Below are 17,170 nucleotides of genomic sequence, written 5' to 3'. Positions count from 1 at the left end.
ACACAAGGCAGGCCCCAGGCACCCCGCCTCGTGTTCAGGGCGGCGAAGACGCAGGCAGAGCCGTGCAGCGGTGTACGTGCGGCCTGGGGGGAGGACGGACGCCCTGCCTGCGGCGCTGAACTGCCCCCAGGGTCGGAGCACCCCCGAACCGGGGACGGGCACGTCACGGCCGGGGGGAGGGGCGTGACTGTGAGAACCCGGGGGGGAGGGGGAAACCACTAGCATAACGTCACCTCGCGCTCAGCGCGCCTGCACAGCATTGCGGTTTCTCGCTCCCTCCCCTTCCACCGCCTTCTAGGCACAGCTGGGGCTTTTCCCATAATGCCGCGCGCGCGCCGCTGCCCGCTCAGCGCCGTCATGGAGGCAGCAGTGGCAGCGGAAGCAGCCCCGGCCCCGGCGCCGCCCGCCGCCTCCCCCCGCTGCCCGGCGCGGGCGCCCTGAGCCGCCCCCCTCCCCCCCCCCCGGCCCAGCATGAGCGGCGGCGGTGGGGGGTCGGCGGCGCCCGGCCGCTTCGCCGACTACTTCGTGATCTGCGGGCTGGACACCGAGACCGGGCTGGAGCCGGACGAGCTGTCGGGTGAGTGGCGCCGGGGCCCTTTGTCCGCGCCGCCGGGCGGAGTTGCCAGCGCTGGGCCTCGGCCTCGGGCTCCGCGCAGCCCTTGTGCGTTGTGTGCGCCCGTGCCCGTGCCCTGCACAGCGGTGCCCGGTGGCGGGTGCGCACGGCATAGCGGGGTGCTCGCACGCCGGATACCTGTGCCTTGAGGGGTGTGTGCATTGTGTGGCTGCAGCTCCCTACCTGTGCCCGCTGTGTAGCTGTATGTGCACTCTTGAGCTGCGTGTACACAGTGCCCAGCTGTGCCTCGCCGGGTGTGCACGGTGCCTGGCTAGTGGTGTATGCACACTATGTAGCTGCATATGCACACTGTATAGCTGTGCCTTAGCAGGGCGTGCACAGTGCCTAGCTGTAGCTAAGGGTGTGTGTGCACTAGCTGTATGGGCGCTGTATAGTGGTGTGTGCACAGTGCCCAGCTGTGCCTAGTGGCATGTGTACACTGTGTAGCTGTAAATGTGCTATATAGCTGTACCTAGAGGGGCGTGTGCAGCACCAGCTGTAGCCAGCTGTACATGTACACTGCATAGCTGTATGTGCACTGTATAGTTGTGTTTGCACAGTACTTAACGGTGTGTGAGCAGTGCCTAGCTAGTGTTGTGTGCACATCAGCTGTATATGCACATTGTATAGTTGTGCCTAGCACTGTGCTGCAGTGCCTAGCTGTAACTAATGGTGTCTGTGCATTATCTAGCTGTATGCACACTATATAATGGGGTATGCATAGTGCCCATCTGTATGTGCACACTACATAGCTGTATGTGCGTAGCGCCCAGCACTATGTGGTATGTGCACACTGTATATTGTGGTATGTGCACAGTATCTAGCTGTGCCAAGTGATTATATGCATAGTGCCTAGCTGCCCATGCACACTATAGAGTTCTGTATGCACAGCATGTAGCTGTGCCAGACTGTACACACACAGTGCCTAGCTGTGCCTAGCAGTAGGTGCACACTATATAGCTGTTTATGCACAGCATCTAGCTGAGCCTAGCTGTACGTACATGCACAGTGCCTACTGCCTAGCATGTACTTAGCTGTATATGCACACTATCTAGCTGTATCTGTATCTGTATCAGATCTACCTAGATAGATATAGACAAATAGTGTGTGTGTATAAACTTTATTTTTAGTGTTTAAGAAATAGCGCCTGGCCCTATAGAAACAGAGAACTAAAGGGGCTCATGTTACCTTGCCTTCCAACAACAATAAAAGTTCAGGATGATGAAAATGTTCTAAAGGACAATAGGTTAACAGTGTTTGTGGTATTCTCTAGAAGGAAGTGCACTCTTGTACCACTGGTTTCATCTTTCCTGGAACCTATGTCATTTTTATCTGATGCACGCTTTTTTTTTTCTTTTCTTTTTTTGTTTTGGAACAGCTTTCTATCTATATGGGTAGGAATGCTGTCCTGTTAGAAACCTTCTGTTTTTGTATTAAGTTTACCGATTGCATCTTGACAGACTGCATCTCGATGCCTCCTCTTCTCTGTGTGCTTCGTTTTTATTTCCACTGGACTGATTTTGGTAGGAGTAAGACCTTTATTCATAGAAAAAGCGCACCAACATCTGGTTCTGCTGTAACTCTGATATACCACCACTTAAGTTAGTGTAGTTAAATTGTTTTTACATTGATGTACCAAAGCTCAGAATCTGTCCCGTTGTTCCTTTTTGCCCTACAGCGTGCATCATGGTATGAGATGGCCGTTTTGTACTACTCTTAGTAAGTTTGACGCAAAACTCTTGGTTATGAAACTAGGTGAGAAAGGTGACCTAATTTGGCACTTTGAAACTAATTTTATAATGTGCTTTTTAAGATGCACGGTATGAAGAAGCAAGCGTGAGTGCTTTAAAAATGTTAGATTTTAAGAGTGTAATGTTTTATTAAGAGCCGGAGGTGAATCGGATTCATACACTGAAAACAACCGAGGCTTCCTGGTTTTATTTTTTGTGGATCCTATTATTATTGTGTGTTTGCAATGAATTCCACAAGATTTGGCACTGTAATGCTTCCTTTTATCCCCAGCTTGCATTCATATAAATATTTTTTTTCATAATACAGTTTTTCATCAGAAACATAAATTTATTCCTTTGAGCTAGCTGATCAAAGGATTCTTGCTTTATATGATCTTATGTTTGAAATACCAAAGCCTACAGCATGCTGTCAGGTTCTGCTTTTCCTTGCCAAAGGATGTAAAGAAGAATAAAGGTCCTGACCCTGTGAGCTGTTCTGTGAGTGTGTAGGGGCCTTCCTGCAAACAACAGCTTGCAGATTTGGGGCACTGTTTTTGCTAGGATGTGGGAGGGAGTCTGCAGATTCTTTGTTAACATACCCAAAGAAGAGGGGATTGAAACACAGCAAAAGGCAGGAGGGCGGAGAAAAGCATTTCTGGTAATTTTGCTGTACGTGATTTAGTTGGAATTTCAGGATATTCTGATGAGCTTAATAGGATGCTAATATAAGTTGTGCATGGTAGTGTGTTGGCAGATGTTTATATAAAATAGTCTGAACTTAGCCTTCAAAAGCAACAACTAAAAAGTCTGATCCAAATTCTGTTTATGTTGATGGAAAGGGCTTCCACTATTGGGCTTTGGATCAGGCTCCTAGAAAGCCTGGGACTTCCTTTTTAAAAAACAAAACAAAAAAATCCCAAAAACTTATTCTTTGAATTTAAGGAATATTGTGTAGTTTCTTCTACTTCTGTATTGAAAAAATTCTGCATCCTTGTACTGTTGAAACAATTTGCTTTAGTAAGGGTCCATTGTTTAAATTGAGGCATTGGTGTGTATAGTGAGGGAAACAAACCAACAACAAAAAAGCTAGTTTAAACACAAACAGTCCCCTGACTGGAGCATGCAGATTCTCTCCAAGCCAGGTCTGGCTTGAACACAGCCTTAAAATGATGTCATAGTAACTGAAACTCGCTACAGGAAGCTGACAATTGCTGCTAGAACCCCTAGGGATGCTGCCAGCCGACTCGGTTTTATACAACTGCATTAGCCTGGTTACCTCAGGTATTCAGCTGCAGTACTGGTAATATAGCATTTTTTTTTCCCTGTAGTTTTGTAAATCAACAATAAACTTATGAATTGCACTTGTCTCTCTAGTTATTTTTGCTTACGAAGTGTTTTTGACTAGCACTTTTCCTATATATGCTAGAACAATGTTTTTTAACTTGTGGCCCTGGGATTCTGCTGTCTATGTTTAAGGGGTCTGGGAAAGACTACTATAATCTATCAAAAGTATGTGAATATCTACTCATACAATTCAAAGGGGTCTGTACCTCCATTTAAAACTGATTTTGGGGGTCTACAAATGAAAAACATTGAAAACCACAGTGTTAGAAGGTAACCAAATGATGCAGGCATAACTTCACCTCCTGAAGAAGTTAACTGACTGCCAGGAGATGTGTGTTGAATGCAAAACTTCTGCTTTACTATCTGAGTAGTCATTATAGTTACAAATGCCATTGTTAACCTTTGCATTCAGAATGCTTTAAAAATAATATTTTCCATACTGCCAAGTTACTGGTGAGTGTGTGTGTGATTAGTTCTCCTGGCATGATTATTTGAACTTCAGTTTTTATGGTGGTGTTTTAGTATTCTCAGTGGATGTCTGGTTGTAAATCTTGGTAGCTGCTTTTGTAGCTAGTAGTTAAAATTTGACATTTTGATTCTGTTAAAACCTCTTCCCCAGTGGTGACAGCAGTGGAGGATGGGTGAGGGGTTGAGGTACAATTCCATAAATTTTGTAGAAACTCCAGAAAATGATGATAAAATTCTTGTTGTTGCTTAGCAAGAGTTAATTTCACACAGCAGCTACCAAGACAGTTATTTACATCAGGGGTCTGAAACTCAAGTGACCTTGCAGGCCATATTTCCTTTTGGCAGCCAAGGTATATGCCATAGCCAGGGATGGGTCATCTGGCTCATGGGGTGTCTTGCTCCCCTTGTTCCCATAGCTAACTGCTGCTGATTTTAATTAACAGTAGTGACTGAAAACTGTAAATATGGTGGCAGGTGAGGTTAGGGGGTGAGCATTCGCAGTGTTAAGTCACTGGAAGCTGGCCAGCTCTGGCAGTCACAAGAATGGTCTCTGGATCAGATTCAGAGGTGGGTTGTCAAGCTTGTGACATGGCCAGGATGACCTGCCTCTATAGGCTGGATCTCCCCTGTGTTATTTGATGCCAGTTGACCCACAGAGTCATTCTGGTAATCAGGAAAGGTTCGAAGAGCTAGTTCCAACAAAATTAAATTCTCACAAACGTTAAATGTAGAAACATTTTAATAGCAAATTTAATAATGAAATACAGATGAGAAATAAATGATTAAACAGTACAGGAAAAAGTTGATCAAGCAACTTATTAACATTTGTAAAATGGACATTTATCTAAATAAATAATCTTATTAATGTTTGCAAGAATTTAAAATTAATTTCCTATGTCCTAAAGTCTTAAAAAGCCTCTGACAGGTGATCTGCCTGTTGGGGAAAAGGACCTAGGTTTTAAATTTAAGTTTTAAAAGAGCACTTATCTTGGTTCATCTGCAGATGGGCTATTCAGCAAAAAGAGCAGTTCAAGGTTGAAGAGCAAAGATTGAGGTGAACCTAGATTATAACTTCATTGGCCACCTTAGTATAAAAAATATCTACTAAAGCCAATATTTAAAAAAAAAAAATGTTTCTAACAGATCTGGCTTAGAACAAAATGTAGCTTAAGTAGGGGATAAAAATAGATACATGAATATTAATGGGCATAGACCAGGGGTGGGCAAAATATGGCCCGCAGGCCGGATCTGGCCCATGAGGCCATTCTGTCCAGGCCTGCGGGGCTCCTAAAAAATTTAGAAAATTAATATTTTTCTGCCCTTGGTTCCTGTCAAAAATGACAGGAACCAAGGGCAGCAGGACCCAGGGGAAGCCCTGGCGGGCACTCACAACAGCAGGGCCTGCCCAGCCCCGCCCCGCCCCTGCAGCCAGAAGCCCCAGCAGGGCTTCTGGCCTGGGGCCATGCGGCTGCCCTATGCCGGAACTTCAGGTAAGGGAGAAGGGGGGGATGGGGAAGGGCAGGGAAAGGAGCCTGGGGAAAAGTTAACTGGCGGGGGGGGGGGGGGGAGTGGCCCCTCCCCTGCCCCGTGCCTGGAACCCCACGCTGCAGCCACTCGCAGCCCGCCTGGGGCTGCCTGTGCCTGCTCTGGACAACCCTGTGCGGGCTGCAAGCAGCTGCAGCAGGGAGTGCCAGACCCTGCGCTCAGCTTTTCCCTGGGCTCCTCTGCGCCGGGAAGGAGCGGGAAAGGAAAGCGGCCCTTCCTTGCCTCGTGGCCAGTGCTCCCTGCTGCAGCCATTCGCAGCCCACGTGGGGCTGTCTAGAGCGGGCACGGGCAGCCCCAGGTGGACTGCGAGCGGCTACAGCACAGAGTCCCGGGCATGGGGCGGGCGAGGGGCCACTCCCTCCCCCCACGCTCAGCACCAGCTTGTAACCCAGCCTCGCTGCCAGGCCTGGGCCCTGTGTTGCTCCAGGCTCGCCTGTTGGGGACTGCACATAGTGACAGCTGCCGCAACCCCCACTGCTTGCCATGCTGGGCAGTGTTTGCCACTGCCGCCTCTGTGCTGCCCAGCGCACAAGATCTGGGTGGGGAGCAGCAGCCAACGCTGCCCGGTACGGCACACGGGGGGCCACAGCTGCTGTTGCCACGTGCAGTCCTGACAGGTGAGCCCAGAGCCGACGCAGAGCTCAGGCTGGCAGCAGGTCCCGGGTTACAAGCTGGTGCTGAGCATGGGGAGAAGTGGCTCCTCGCTCGCCCTGTGGCTGGCGTCCCCTGCTGCAGCTGGTTGCATCCCATGTGGGGCTGCTTGTGCCTGTTCGGGACAGCCCCGCGTAGGCTGCAAGTGCCTGCAGCAGGAAGTGCCGGCCACAGAGTGGGTGAGGGGCCTCTTTTCACCACGCTGAGCACCGGCTTCTTCCTGCTGGCGAGCAGGGGGTTGGAGCTGTGCGCTGCCCCTTGCCTGTACCACGGGGCTGGGGGGCACTGGGAGTGAGTGGGCGGGGAGCCAGCAGGAGCACGGGGCCTGCGCTGGTGTCCCAGAGCCAGTGCTGGTGGGGCCTAGAGCAGGTGGCAGGCGTGCAGGGTCCCAGCTGGCAGGGGCTGTATGGAGCCAGACCAGCTCCCCCCTCTCCTTGTTGGTGCAGCTCAGCCTGGCTCCACAGACCCCTGCCAGCCTGTGCCCTGCTTTGGGCCCCACCGGTGCTGGCCCAGGGTCATGGGACCAATGTCTTGGGACCAAAGACATTGAAACATTGGTCCCAAGATGGTGACCAGGGGGCGGGGCAGTTGTCAAGGGGCGGGGCTACCCATGTGGCCCCCAACAGCCTGTCAAAACTGGGTAGTGGCCCTCTGCCTGAAATAACTGCCCGCCCCTGGCGTAGACCCTAACTGGCATAAAAGCACTAAATGCACTCTAAGCAAACTTTAGCCTACTTTTGACCCATCTGGCTCATACTTTCTAAAATTACTTTCATTTTGGAAATTCTTTTGTTTGTTCTTTTCCTTTCCTTTGTCTCTCACATAAACTTTTGAAACTGAACTTAAGCAAATTCTATATACCATGTTGCCATTAAGGGTGCACTGATAGAGATTTTGGCGGCCCATACCGATGGCTGATATTTAAGGAGGCATGTTGGCCGATACCTATCTGATACAGGTGCCATCAGCTGGTAAGTCCCTTGTGGTGGACGGGGAGGGGGAAGGGAAGGGGCATGGGGAAGCAGATAAACACCACCTCCCCACAGTGAGGGAGGGGGCAGGGGCAGGTGCTGCCTAGCTGGTGCGGGAGGGATGTGGGATGGAGGCACAGCTCGGGGTGGGGGCAGCTCCCACCACTGCTTGCACCCTGGGAGGGTGGAGGAGGGGGGAGCATGTTTTCTCCAGATCTGCACAGGGTGGGGTGGAGCGGAGTCAGACTGGCACTGCCCCAGGCTCTTCTTGCCGGGGGCTGGGCTCAGAGAGGTCTCTGGTGACCCTGGGAGGAGGCTGCAGCCCCCCCCCCCCCAAATTTCACCGCAGCTCTGCTCCCAGGCCTATGCCGCTGCAGCCATGGCTTTTTCTGGTGCTTGGGCGGAGGTGGGGCATTGAGCTGGGGCTGCACCAGGCAGCAGCATGGGGCTGGAAGCAAAGTTGAGATGAAATTTGGGGTGGCTGCAGCCCCCTCCCTGTGCTGCCAGAGCCCACTTTGAGCCCAGTGCCCAGCAAGAAAAGCCCGCAGCTGCTGCCTGCCCCATGTTACACAGATCCGGGGGCACACGCCTCCTCTCTTCCCCCCGCCCCCCAGCCCCGCCCTCCTGGAGTGCAAGTAGTGGTGGGAGCTGCCCCTGCCCCCTCCCTTGCCTCAGGGGCATTGATCTGCCCCATGCCCCTTCTCTCCCCGCTTCCCTTCCAACTTACCAGCTGGAGGCAGCTCTCCACACTGTCGCTCTGCTCCATGCTGCACTTTGGCTGCATGTAGCATGGGCATTTGTCGGCCAAATTATCAGCCCAGTCTAGCCCTATTTTCCTATGGTAAAATGGTTTCTCCTGGAACAAATGCAATGTCTGTTTGTAGCCACAGTGTAACATAAAATCATGGATAAGCAGGGCTGGAAGGGACCTCACGAGGTCATCTAGTCAAGCCCCCTGCCTTAGGTAGGATCATTCCTATCCAAACCATCCTATACAAATCTATCGCCTTGCCACTTAGCAAAACTACAGAGTCAACTCTTACCCAAAACCCAGGACATAACACTTTAACCTGCCACAGGGAAAGCAGAGGGCATCACGGTGGCCAATGTCCTGCTGCTGTCTAGGTTGTCAATATTTTTACAAGAGATTCCTGGAAGAGGGCCTCCATCCCTGCTACTGAGGAAGGCAAAAACCTCCACAGTGCATATCAATCTGGCATTGGAGCAAAATTCCTTTCTGACCCCAAATATGGCAGTCAGTCTGATGCTGAGTGGAGAGGCAAGACCCTATAGCTAGGAACCTCCTACACCAGGGGCAGGTAGTTATTTCAGGTGGAGGGCTGCTTACTCAGTTTTGGCAGACTGTCAAGGGCCACATGGGTAGCCCTGCCCCTTGATAACTGCCCCACCCCCTGGTCACCATCTTAGGACCAATGTTCCAATGTCTTTGGTCCCAAGACATTGGGACATTGGTCCCATGACCCTGGGCCAGCACCAGTGGGGCCCAAAGCAGGGCACAGGCTGGCAGGGGTCTGTGGAGTCGGGTTGGGCTGCACCTGCAGAGAGAGGGGGGAGCTGGCCTGGCTCCGTACAGCCCCTGCTGGCTGGGACCCCGCGCTTCTGCTACCGTTCTCTGGGCCCCACTAGCACTGGCCCTGCGACATGGGTGTGGGCCCCGTGCTCCCGCTGGCTCCTTGCCCACTCACTTCCAGTGCCCCTTAGTCCTGTGGCAGCGCACAGCCCCGACCCCTTGCTCGCCAGCAAGGAATAAGCTGGTTCTGAGCGTTGCGAAAAGTGGCCCCTTGCCCACCCCGCGGCTGGAACTTCCTGCTGCAGGCACTCGCAGCCCATGCGGGGCCGTCCTGGCACAGGCAGCCCCATGCAGGCTGCAAACGGCTGCAGCACAGGGTGCCGGCCATGGGGCGAGTGAGGGGGCCACTTTTCCCCGCGTTCTGAACCAGCTTGTGACCCGAACCTGCTGCCAGCCTAGGCTCTGCGCCAACTCCAGGCTCGCCCATCGGGGGGGCGGGGGGAAGCGGCCCCTCCCCTGTCCTGTGGCTGATGCTCCCTGCTGCAGCTGCTTGCAGCCTGCGCAGGGTTGTCTGGAGCAGGCACGGGTAGCCCCAGGCAGTGTGCGAGCAGCTGTAGTGTGGGGTGCTGGGCATGGGGCAGGGGAGGGGCTGCTTCCCTGCCCCCCGCACTCAGCTTTTCCCCAGGCTCCTTCCCTGCCCAGGGTCCTTCCCCGCCCCGCCCCCTTCCCTCTTACCTGAGGTTTCTGGTGCGGGGCAGCCACATGGTCCCAGTCCAGAAGCCCTTGCTGGGGCTTCTGGCAGGGCCGGGCAGGCCCTGCTGTTGTGGGAGCCTGCTGGAGCTTCCCCTGGGTCCTACTGCCCTTGGTTCCTATAATTTTTTTTAAAGGAACCAAGGACAGAGAAATATTAATTTTCCAAATTTTTTAGGGGCCTCGTGGGTCAGATGCAGCCCGTGGGCCGTATTTTGCCTATCCCAGTCCTATGCCTAGATTATCCTTGACCAGTGACTGTCCAGTCTCTTCTTGGACACCTCCAGTGATGGAGAGTTTACAACTTCTCTAGGCAGTCTGTTCCACTGCCTCACTGTTCTAACAGTGACGAAGTTTTCCCTGATATTCAATTTAAACCTACTTTGCTGCAACTTCAAGCCATTGATCCACATCCTACTCTATGCAGTGAGAGAGAACAGGTGTTCTTTATGGCAGCCCTTCAGATATCTGATGACAGCTGTCATATTCCTCCTTAAGCACCCTTTCTGCAAGCTGAACATGCCTAGCTCCTTCAGCCTTTCCTCATATGACTTGCCTTCTGAGCTGTTTATCATCTTTGTTGCCTGTCCCTGGACCCTTTCTAACTTATTCATATCCTTTTTAAAATGTAGAGCTGAGAACTGCATACAAGACTCCAGATGAGGCCTAACTAGTACAGAGTAGAAAGGCACCATCACCCCCTGCATCTTGCACCTAATGCTTCTATGCATCCCAAAACCACATTTGCCTTCTGTGCAGCTGCATCACACTGCAGACTCATGCCAAATCTATAATCTACCAAAATTCCAGATCCTGCTTCATAGTGCTGCCATCCAGCCAGGTGTTACTCACTTTATATTTGTATTTTTATTTATTCTATCTGAGGCATAGCACTTTGCATTTTTTCAGCATCAAACTTCATCCTGTTAGCCCAGCTTTCCAGTCTGTTAAGGTCCTTTTCAGTTGTGCTCCCATCCTCCAGAACGTTTCCAATCCTTCCTAGTTTGTCTTCTGCAAACTTGCTCAAGAAGCCTTCTGTGCCAGCATCCAAATAATTAACAAACATGTTGAACAGCACTGGGCTCAGGACAGATCTCTGTGGGACTCTATTCAAAACCTCCTGCCCTTCTGACATGGATCTGTTTATAATTACCCTTTGCTTGTGGCTAATGAGCCAGTTGTCTATCCACCTTACAACAGTTTTGTCCAGCCCACAGTAAGGCAGAGATCACAACTGCTTGATAAACCATGAGCTTGGCTTCAGATCTGGTGTTGCAATCTTTGAATGCCTGTTTCTTCAGGCATCCAAAGGCTGCACATGCACATTTGAGGTGATGTTGGATTTCTTCATTGATGTCAGCCTTCTGCAAGAGATGACTTCTGAGATACGGGAAAAACTCAACGTTTTCCAGAGTTTTACTGTGAGTCTGAATTACCAGAGTTGGGGAGTGCTGAGTAAGAGCTTGTTGACAGAGGGACCCCATTCTTCTGAATGTTGAGCACCAGTCCCAGTTTCTTGTATGCCTCAGTAAAGATGTCAGCGATTGCCTGAGGGTCTGCTTCTGAGTGAGCACAGATTACAGCATCATCAGCTTACTGAAGCTCAATGATTGAGGTTGGTGTGGTTTTGGTTTTGGCTCGGAATCAACTGAAATTAAACAGCTTACCATTCACCTCAATTTTTGAAGTACTATCAATGCTGCCTGTGGAAGATCCTTCAAATCCAGTGGAAAGAGAGATGCACCAACATCAGCATCTTCTCGCAAGCAAACACCACTAACAAAGAGGCGATGATCATCTGACATCAGTGTTGCTGGGCTGACCATGTCATTTGCATATCCAACTCCAGACTCCCAAAGAGCGTCTTATTTTCTCAGCTCAGCTGAGGAGGATGCTTGGAAGGAGAGCAGGGAAAGCGCTTAAAGAATGTCCTCAAGGCCGACTTGAAGTAGTGCAACATTAGCATCAACTTGTGGGAGACTATTGCCCAGGACTGCCCCAAATAAAGGAAGAGTATACTGCAAGAATTTCAGTACTTTAAAACCTTATGACAGCAGCAGAAGACGGAAAAGCGGGAATGTCGGAACCATCGTGTTGCGGACTGAATCAAGAATCCAGAACCACCCACCCAACACGTGCCTGTGTTGCAGTAGAATCTGTCGATTCCAGATCAGCCTTATCAGCCATCTTTGGACCCACACATAAGACAATCCTGGAAGACAGTCATCCTCAACTGCAAGGGATTGCTAAAGAAGAGCCCACATTTCTCCAGTTTGTTTACCAGAAGGTCATATTATGAGAAGTTGCGGAAGTCCAGATGCACTATATCCACTGCATTCCCTTTTTCCCCAAAAGTAGTTGCTTTGTGAAAGAAAGAGATCAGGTTTGTTTAATATGATTTGCTTCTACTAAATCCATGCCAGCTGCTTGAGATCTGTTTTTGCTTGCAAATGGACTTCCTTAGGATATACTTCACTACCTTCCTGGGTATTGAGGTGAAGTTAACTGGTCTGTAATTGTCCGGGTCCTCCTTTTTTCCTTTTTATTTGAGGGGTGCTATGGTGGCCCTTTTCCAGTCCCCTGTTCCCTCACACCTTGCATATCTCCCACAGCTTCATGAATATGGGCTATGAGCTGAGAAGGGACAGGAGGATCTATGTGGTCAACCAAAGACTGCGGCGCTGGTGTCGTCAGGAAGGCTTTGGCTTTCGTGACCACAGCCCGCTCTTTGGCGAGAGAGGCAGCGAGCTGCTGGGAAGAGATGGTCTCCACCTCTCTCCCCTAGGGAGGAGGCTCTTCTCAGCCAGACTGGCTGACCTGCTCCACCGGGCTTTAAACTAAGCCCGCTGGGGGACGGGGGCACGACCGCCACTGCTGGCCCGCTGAGCAAATCTTGCAAAGCCAGCGGATCATGGCACTCAAGGGAGCCCGCCCCAGCCCCAGCCCTGGTAAAATCTGTGGGCAAGGAAGGAGCCCCCCAGGGGGCGCTTGCCTGCCTGTACACAAATGCCAGGAGCTTGGGGAATAAGCAGGAGGAGCTCATCCTCCTGCTCAGTGCAAACAATTACGATGTCATAGGGATCACGGAGACCTGGTGGGACTCCACCCATGACTGGACCACGGGGATAGATGGCTATACCCTGTACAGGAGGGATCGTGTAGAGAAAAGGGGCGGGGGTGTAGTTCTCTATGTTAAGGAAAGCTACGTGTCCCTGCAAGCCAATATTGGCGACCAGGGTGGACGGCTGGAGACCCTCTGGGTTAAAATCCGTGGGGAACACGGCACAGGGGACACAATGGTGGGAGTCTATTACAGACCTCCCACCCAAAGTCTTGAGCTAGACCAGGAGTTTGCCCAGGAACTGGCTGAGGCAGCTTGCTCCAGGACCATGGTTGTCATGGGTGACTTCAATTACCCAGACATCTCGTGGGAGGATCGCTCAGCAAAATCTGAGCGGTTGCAGAGCTTCCTCTCGTGTGTGGATGACCTCTACCTGACTCAAGAAGTCTATGGGCCAACGAGAGGCAAAGCGCTGCTCGACCTGGTGCTGGCTACTGGGGAGGACCTAGTCGGCGACCTAGTGATCGATGGGAAGCTGGGTGACAGCGACCATGAGCTGATCACCTTCACCATCTGCCGAAAAGCTGGCAAGTCGGTCAGCAACACGCAAGTCCTTGACTTCAGGAAAGCCGACTTTGACAAGCTCAGGAGGCTTGTCAGTGAGGCCCTAAGGGACTGTGACCGCAGGGAGAGGGGAGTTCAAGAAGAGTGGTTGCTCCTCAAGGGAGCGATCCTCAATGCACAAACTAAGTCTATTCCATCTCGGAGGAAAGGCAGCAAGAGGGCACAGCAGCCCCCCTGGCTCTCCAGGGACCTAGCAGACCTCCTGAGGCTAAAAAGAAAGGCCTGCAAAGGATGGAGGATGGGAGTCACCTCCAAGGAGGATTATTCTGCACTGGTCCAGTCCTGTAGGGAGCAGACCAGGAAAGCCAAGGCTGCAACTGAACTCCAGCTAGCTTTGAGCATCAAGGACAATAAAAAGTCCTTTTTCAGATATGTGGGGAGCCGGAGGAAAAGCAGGGGCAACGTTGGACCCCTGCTGAACCAGATGGGGCAACTGACAACTGACGCCCAGGAAAAAGCCAACCTATTAAATAGGTACTTTGCGTCGGTCTTTCATCAGCCCCATGGGACGCCCGTGCCTGCTACAGGGCCGGGAAGTCCGGGTGAGGGTGATCCCCTGCCCTCCATTAATGCTGACTTTGTGAAGGAACATCTTGAGAAGCTGGATACCTTCAAGTCAGCCGGCCCTGACAATCTTCACCCCAGGGTACTCAAGGAGCTGGCGAGCATCATAGCCCAGCCTCTAGCACGGATCTTTGAAAACTCTTGGCGCTCTGGTGTAGTGCCCGAAGACTGGAAGAAGGCCAACGTGGTGCCTATCTTCAAGAAAGGGAGGAAAGTGGATCCGGCTAACTATAGGCCCATCAGCCTGACTTCTATCCCGGGGAAGATCTTAGAAAAGTTTATTAAGGAGGCCATCCTTAATGGACTGGCCGACGCCAACATCTTAAGGGATAGCCAGCACGGGTTTGTTGCGGGTAGGTCTTGCTTGACCAATCTCATTTCCTTCTACGACCAGGTGACCTATCACCTGGACAAGGGAGATGAGATTGATGTCATATATCTTGACTTCAAAAAAGCCTTCGATCTGGTGTCCCATGATCGTCTCTTGGAGAGACTGGCCAGTTGTCGTCTTGGGTCCCCCACGATCCACTGGCTGGAAAATTGGCTCCGGGGTCGGACCCAGAGGGTAGTAATTGATGGAAGTCACTCATCGTGGTGTCCTGTGACCAGTGGGGTCCCCCAGGGCTCTGTCCTTGGACCCATACTGTTCAACATCTTCATTAACGATGTGGACACTGGAGTCAGAAGCGGACTGGCCAAGTTTGCCGATGACACCAAACTTTGGGGCAAAGCATCCACGCCAGAAGACAGGCGGGTGATCCAGGCTGACCTGGACGGGCTCAGCGAGTGGGCGGATGAAAATCTGATGGTGTTCAATGCCGATAAATGCAAGGTTCTCCACCTTGGGAAGAAAAACCCGCAGCATCCTTATAGGCTCGGCAGTGCTATGTTGGTTAGCACTATGGAAGAAAGAGACTTGGGGGTCATCATTGACCACAAGATGAACATGAGCCTGCAATGCGATGCTGCGGCTAGTAAAGCGACCAAAACGCTGGCTTGCATCCATAGATGCTTCTCAAGCAAATCCCGGGACGTCATTCTCCCCCTGTACTCGGCCTTAGTGAGGCCGCAGCTGGAGTACTGCGTCCAGTTTTGGGCTCCACAATTCAAAAAGGATGTGGAGAAGCTTGAGAGAGTCCAGAGAAGAGCCACGCGCATGATCAGGGGTCAGGGAAGCAGACCCTACGATGACAGGCTGAGAGCCCTGGGGCTCTTTAGCCTGGAAAAGCGCAGGCTCAGGGGTGATCTGATGGCCACCTACAAGTTTATCAGGGGTGATCACCAGTATCTGGGGGAACGTTTGTTCACCAGAGCGCCCCAAGGGATGACGAGGACGAATGGTCACAAACTACTACAAGATCGTTTCAGGCTGGACATAAGGAAGAATTTCTTTACTGTCTGAGCCCCCAAGGTCTGGAACAGCCTGCCGCCGGAGGTTGTTCAAGCGCCTTCATTGAACACCTTCAAGATGAAACTGGATGCTTATCTTGCTGGGATCCTATGACCCCAGCTGACGTCCTGCCCTTTGGGCGGGGGGCTGGACTCGATGATCTTCCGAGGTCCCTTCCAGCCCTAATGTCTATGAAATCTATGAAATATTATCACCAAGGGCTTTGAGATCTCCTCTGCCAGGTCCTTCAGTACGGTTGGGATGAAGCTAATCGGGCCTTTCTGACTTGAATTCATTCAGACCCATCAAAAGCTCTCTGACTGTCTCTTTCATTATTTTATGCCTCAGCTGTATTGTTGTAGCTATATGGATAGGAGCTCTTACTTTAGGTCCAGTGTGCTCATTGGACATGTAATGAGGAGTATAGAGTTCTTCACTTTTAAATCAGAATCACTTGTGTTTGGATTGGTTGGTCAAAAATACCCTGGGTTAAATAATACTTGTGACAACAGAAAATTAAATTATATGGGCCTGGTAGTGCCTCTCTCTCGTTGCTTGTTTAACAGTGTATGAGGGGAAAATGATAAATTAATTTATTTTTCTGTTTGTATAAGTTGAGTCGGGGAGTGGCTGCTGTATAAAGTAAAACTACAGAATCATAATTTGGATCCCCACGTTGTAATCCAATAAAAAGTGACTTGCATATGTGCAGAATTTGGGTGTTCTTGAATGTAACTGCTACCTCAACAAATATGTAATTCACATTTCTTACCTAATGGCATACAGTGGAGAAATACTCAAAAGAATGCAAAGATCTGGTTTGGTGAAGTGTCTCTCCTGCTGGGTTTTTTTGTAATAAACCTATAAAAATGGCATTTGCTACAAATAGTTTAACTTTTATACTGGGGCCATATTGAAGAGACTATTTATTACCATTGTATTTAAAAACTGTGTACACCCTGCTCTTCTAATCCTTCTACTGGCTCCCTGTTCTTTACTGTTTATGATGCAAAGTTGACCTTTATTTCAAGGCCATTTACAACTTTGCCATTTCTGATTTCATCTCCCTTGCCTTTTACGATTTTATCCAAAACTACTTCAATCAGTTATTCGTTTGATCATAAATGCCAGTCTTGAGTGTTCACTTTATCAGTTTTTTTTCCCCCCTAAAGTCTTTGTGTTTTTCCTCATGATGCTCCCACACTCAGGAAATACTGTTGATGAATATATGTATGAGACTCTTTGCTGCTGCGGCGATCCCCACCCTGACCTGCTTCTGCCCTGACTCCTACAAGAAGCTGGCCAACCAAGAATATTTCACCTGTAGAGAAGCCAGTTTTAGGGAGAGCCCATTCCCAACCTTTCAGGTGGATTGAAGCTAAACAGGTTAGCAGTCAAACAATGCAACTAGAACACTGTTTGTTCCTTCTGTTGTGTGTAATTGGACTTAAAACTCCTGTGGGCAAAGCCCTTGCTTAACTTCATGTTCATATAGCATCTAGTGCAATGACATCTTCATCCTAATTAAGGCCGGGGGTGCACTGATAGAGATTTTTTGGGCCAATACCCATGGCCGACTTTTAGTGAGCCATATTGGCTAATACTGATCCAATTCTGATATGCAGCTGGGCATCATGGAGAGCAGTGTCTGGTCGGTAAGTGTTGTCGAGGAAGGGGCATTGGGCAGGGGGGACAGATGGATGCGCCTGCAGTGAGGGAGGAAGTAGGGGTGGGGCAGGGGCAGATCCTGCCTAGCCAGGGCGGATGCGGGACAGAGCCGTGAGCAGTTTATCTGGGTGGAGGGGAGGCTCCTTGTGCTGCACACATCCCAGGAGGGCATGGTGGGCGTGTGCCCCCAGATCTGTGTGCAGGGCGAGGGTGGGCTGGGGCTATGGTGGCGTCAGGCTCTTCCTGGTCGGGGGCTGGGC

General features: G+C 50.8%; 1 protein-coding gene across 3 annotated transcripts in view; it reads left to right on the top strand.

Annotated features, from left to right (window-relative positions):
• Nucleotides 1-349: 349 nt before the first annotated feature.
• DENND5A (DENN domain containing 5A) overlaps nucleotides 350-17,170 on the top strand; it is a 100,307-nt gene continuing 83,486 nt past the window's right edge. For 2 of the 3 annotated variants that reach the window (XM_019476839.2, XM_014602341.3), the window contains exon 1: nucleotides 358-577. In XM_019476839.2, coding sequence (XP_019332384.1) covers nucleotides 472-577 — 106 coding nt within the window. In that variant the 5' untranslated portion in view covers nucleotides 358-471. Of the gene's footprint in view, nucleotides 578-17,170 lie in introns of all 3 variants that reach the window. The other variant, XM_059722669.1, reaches the window with a different exon arrangement.

Source organism: Alligator mississippiensis, chromosome 2 (genome assembly GCF_030867095.1).
Source record: "Alligator mississippiensis isolate rAllMis1 chromosome 2, rAllMis1, whole genome shotgun sequence".
In the NCBI taxonomy this organism is placed as follows: domain Eukaryota; kingdom Metazoa; phylum Chordata; order Crocodylia; family Alligatoridae; genus Alligator; species Alligator mississippiensis.
The sequence above is the reverse complement of the archived record's forward strand: the minus strand, read 5'-3'. Positions and strand labels throughout refer to the sequence as shown.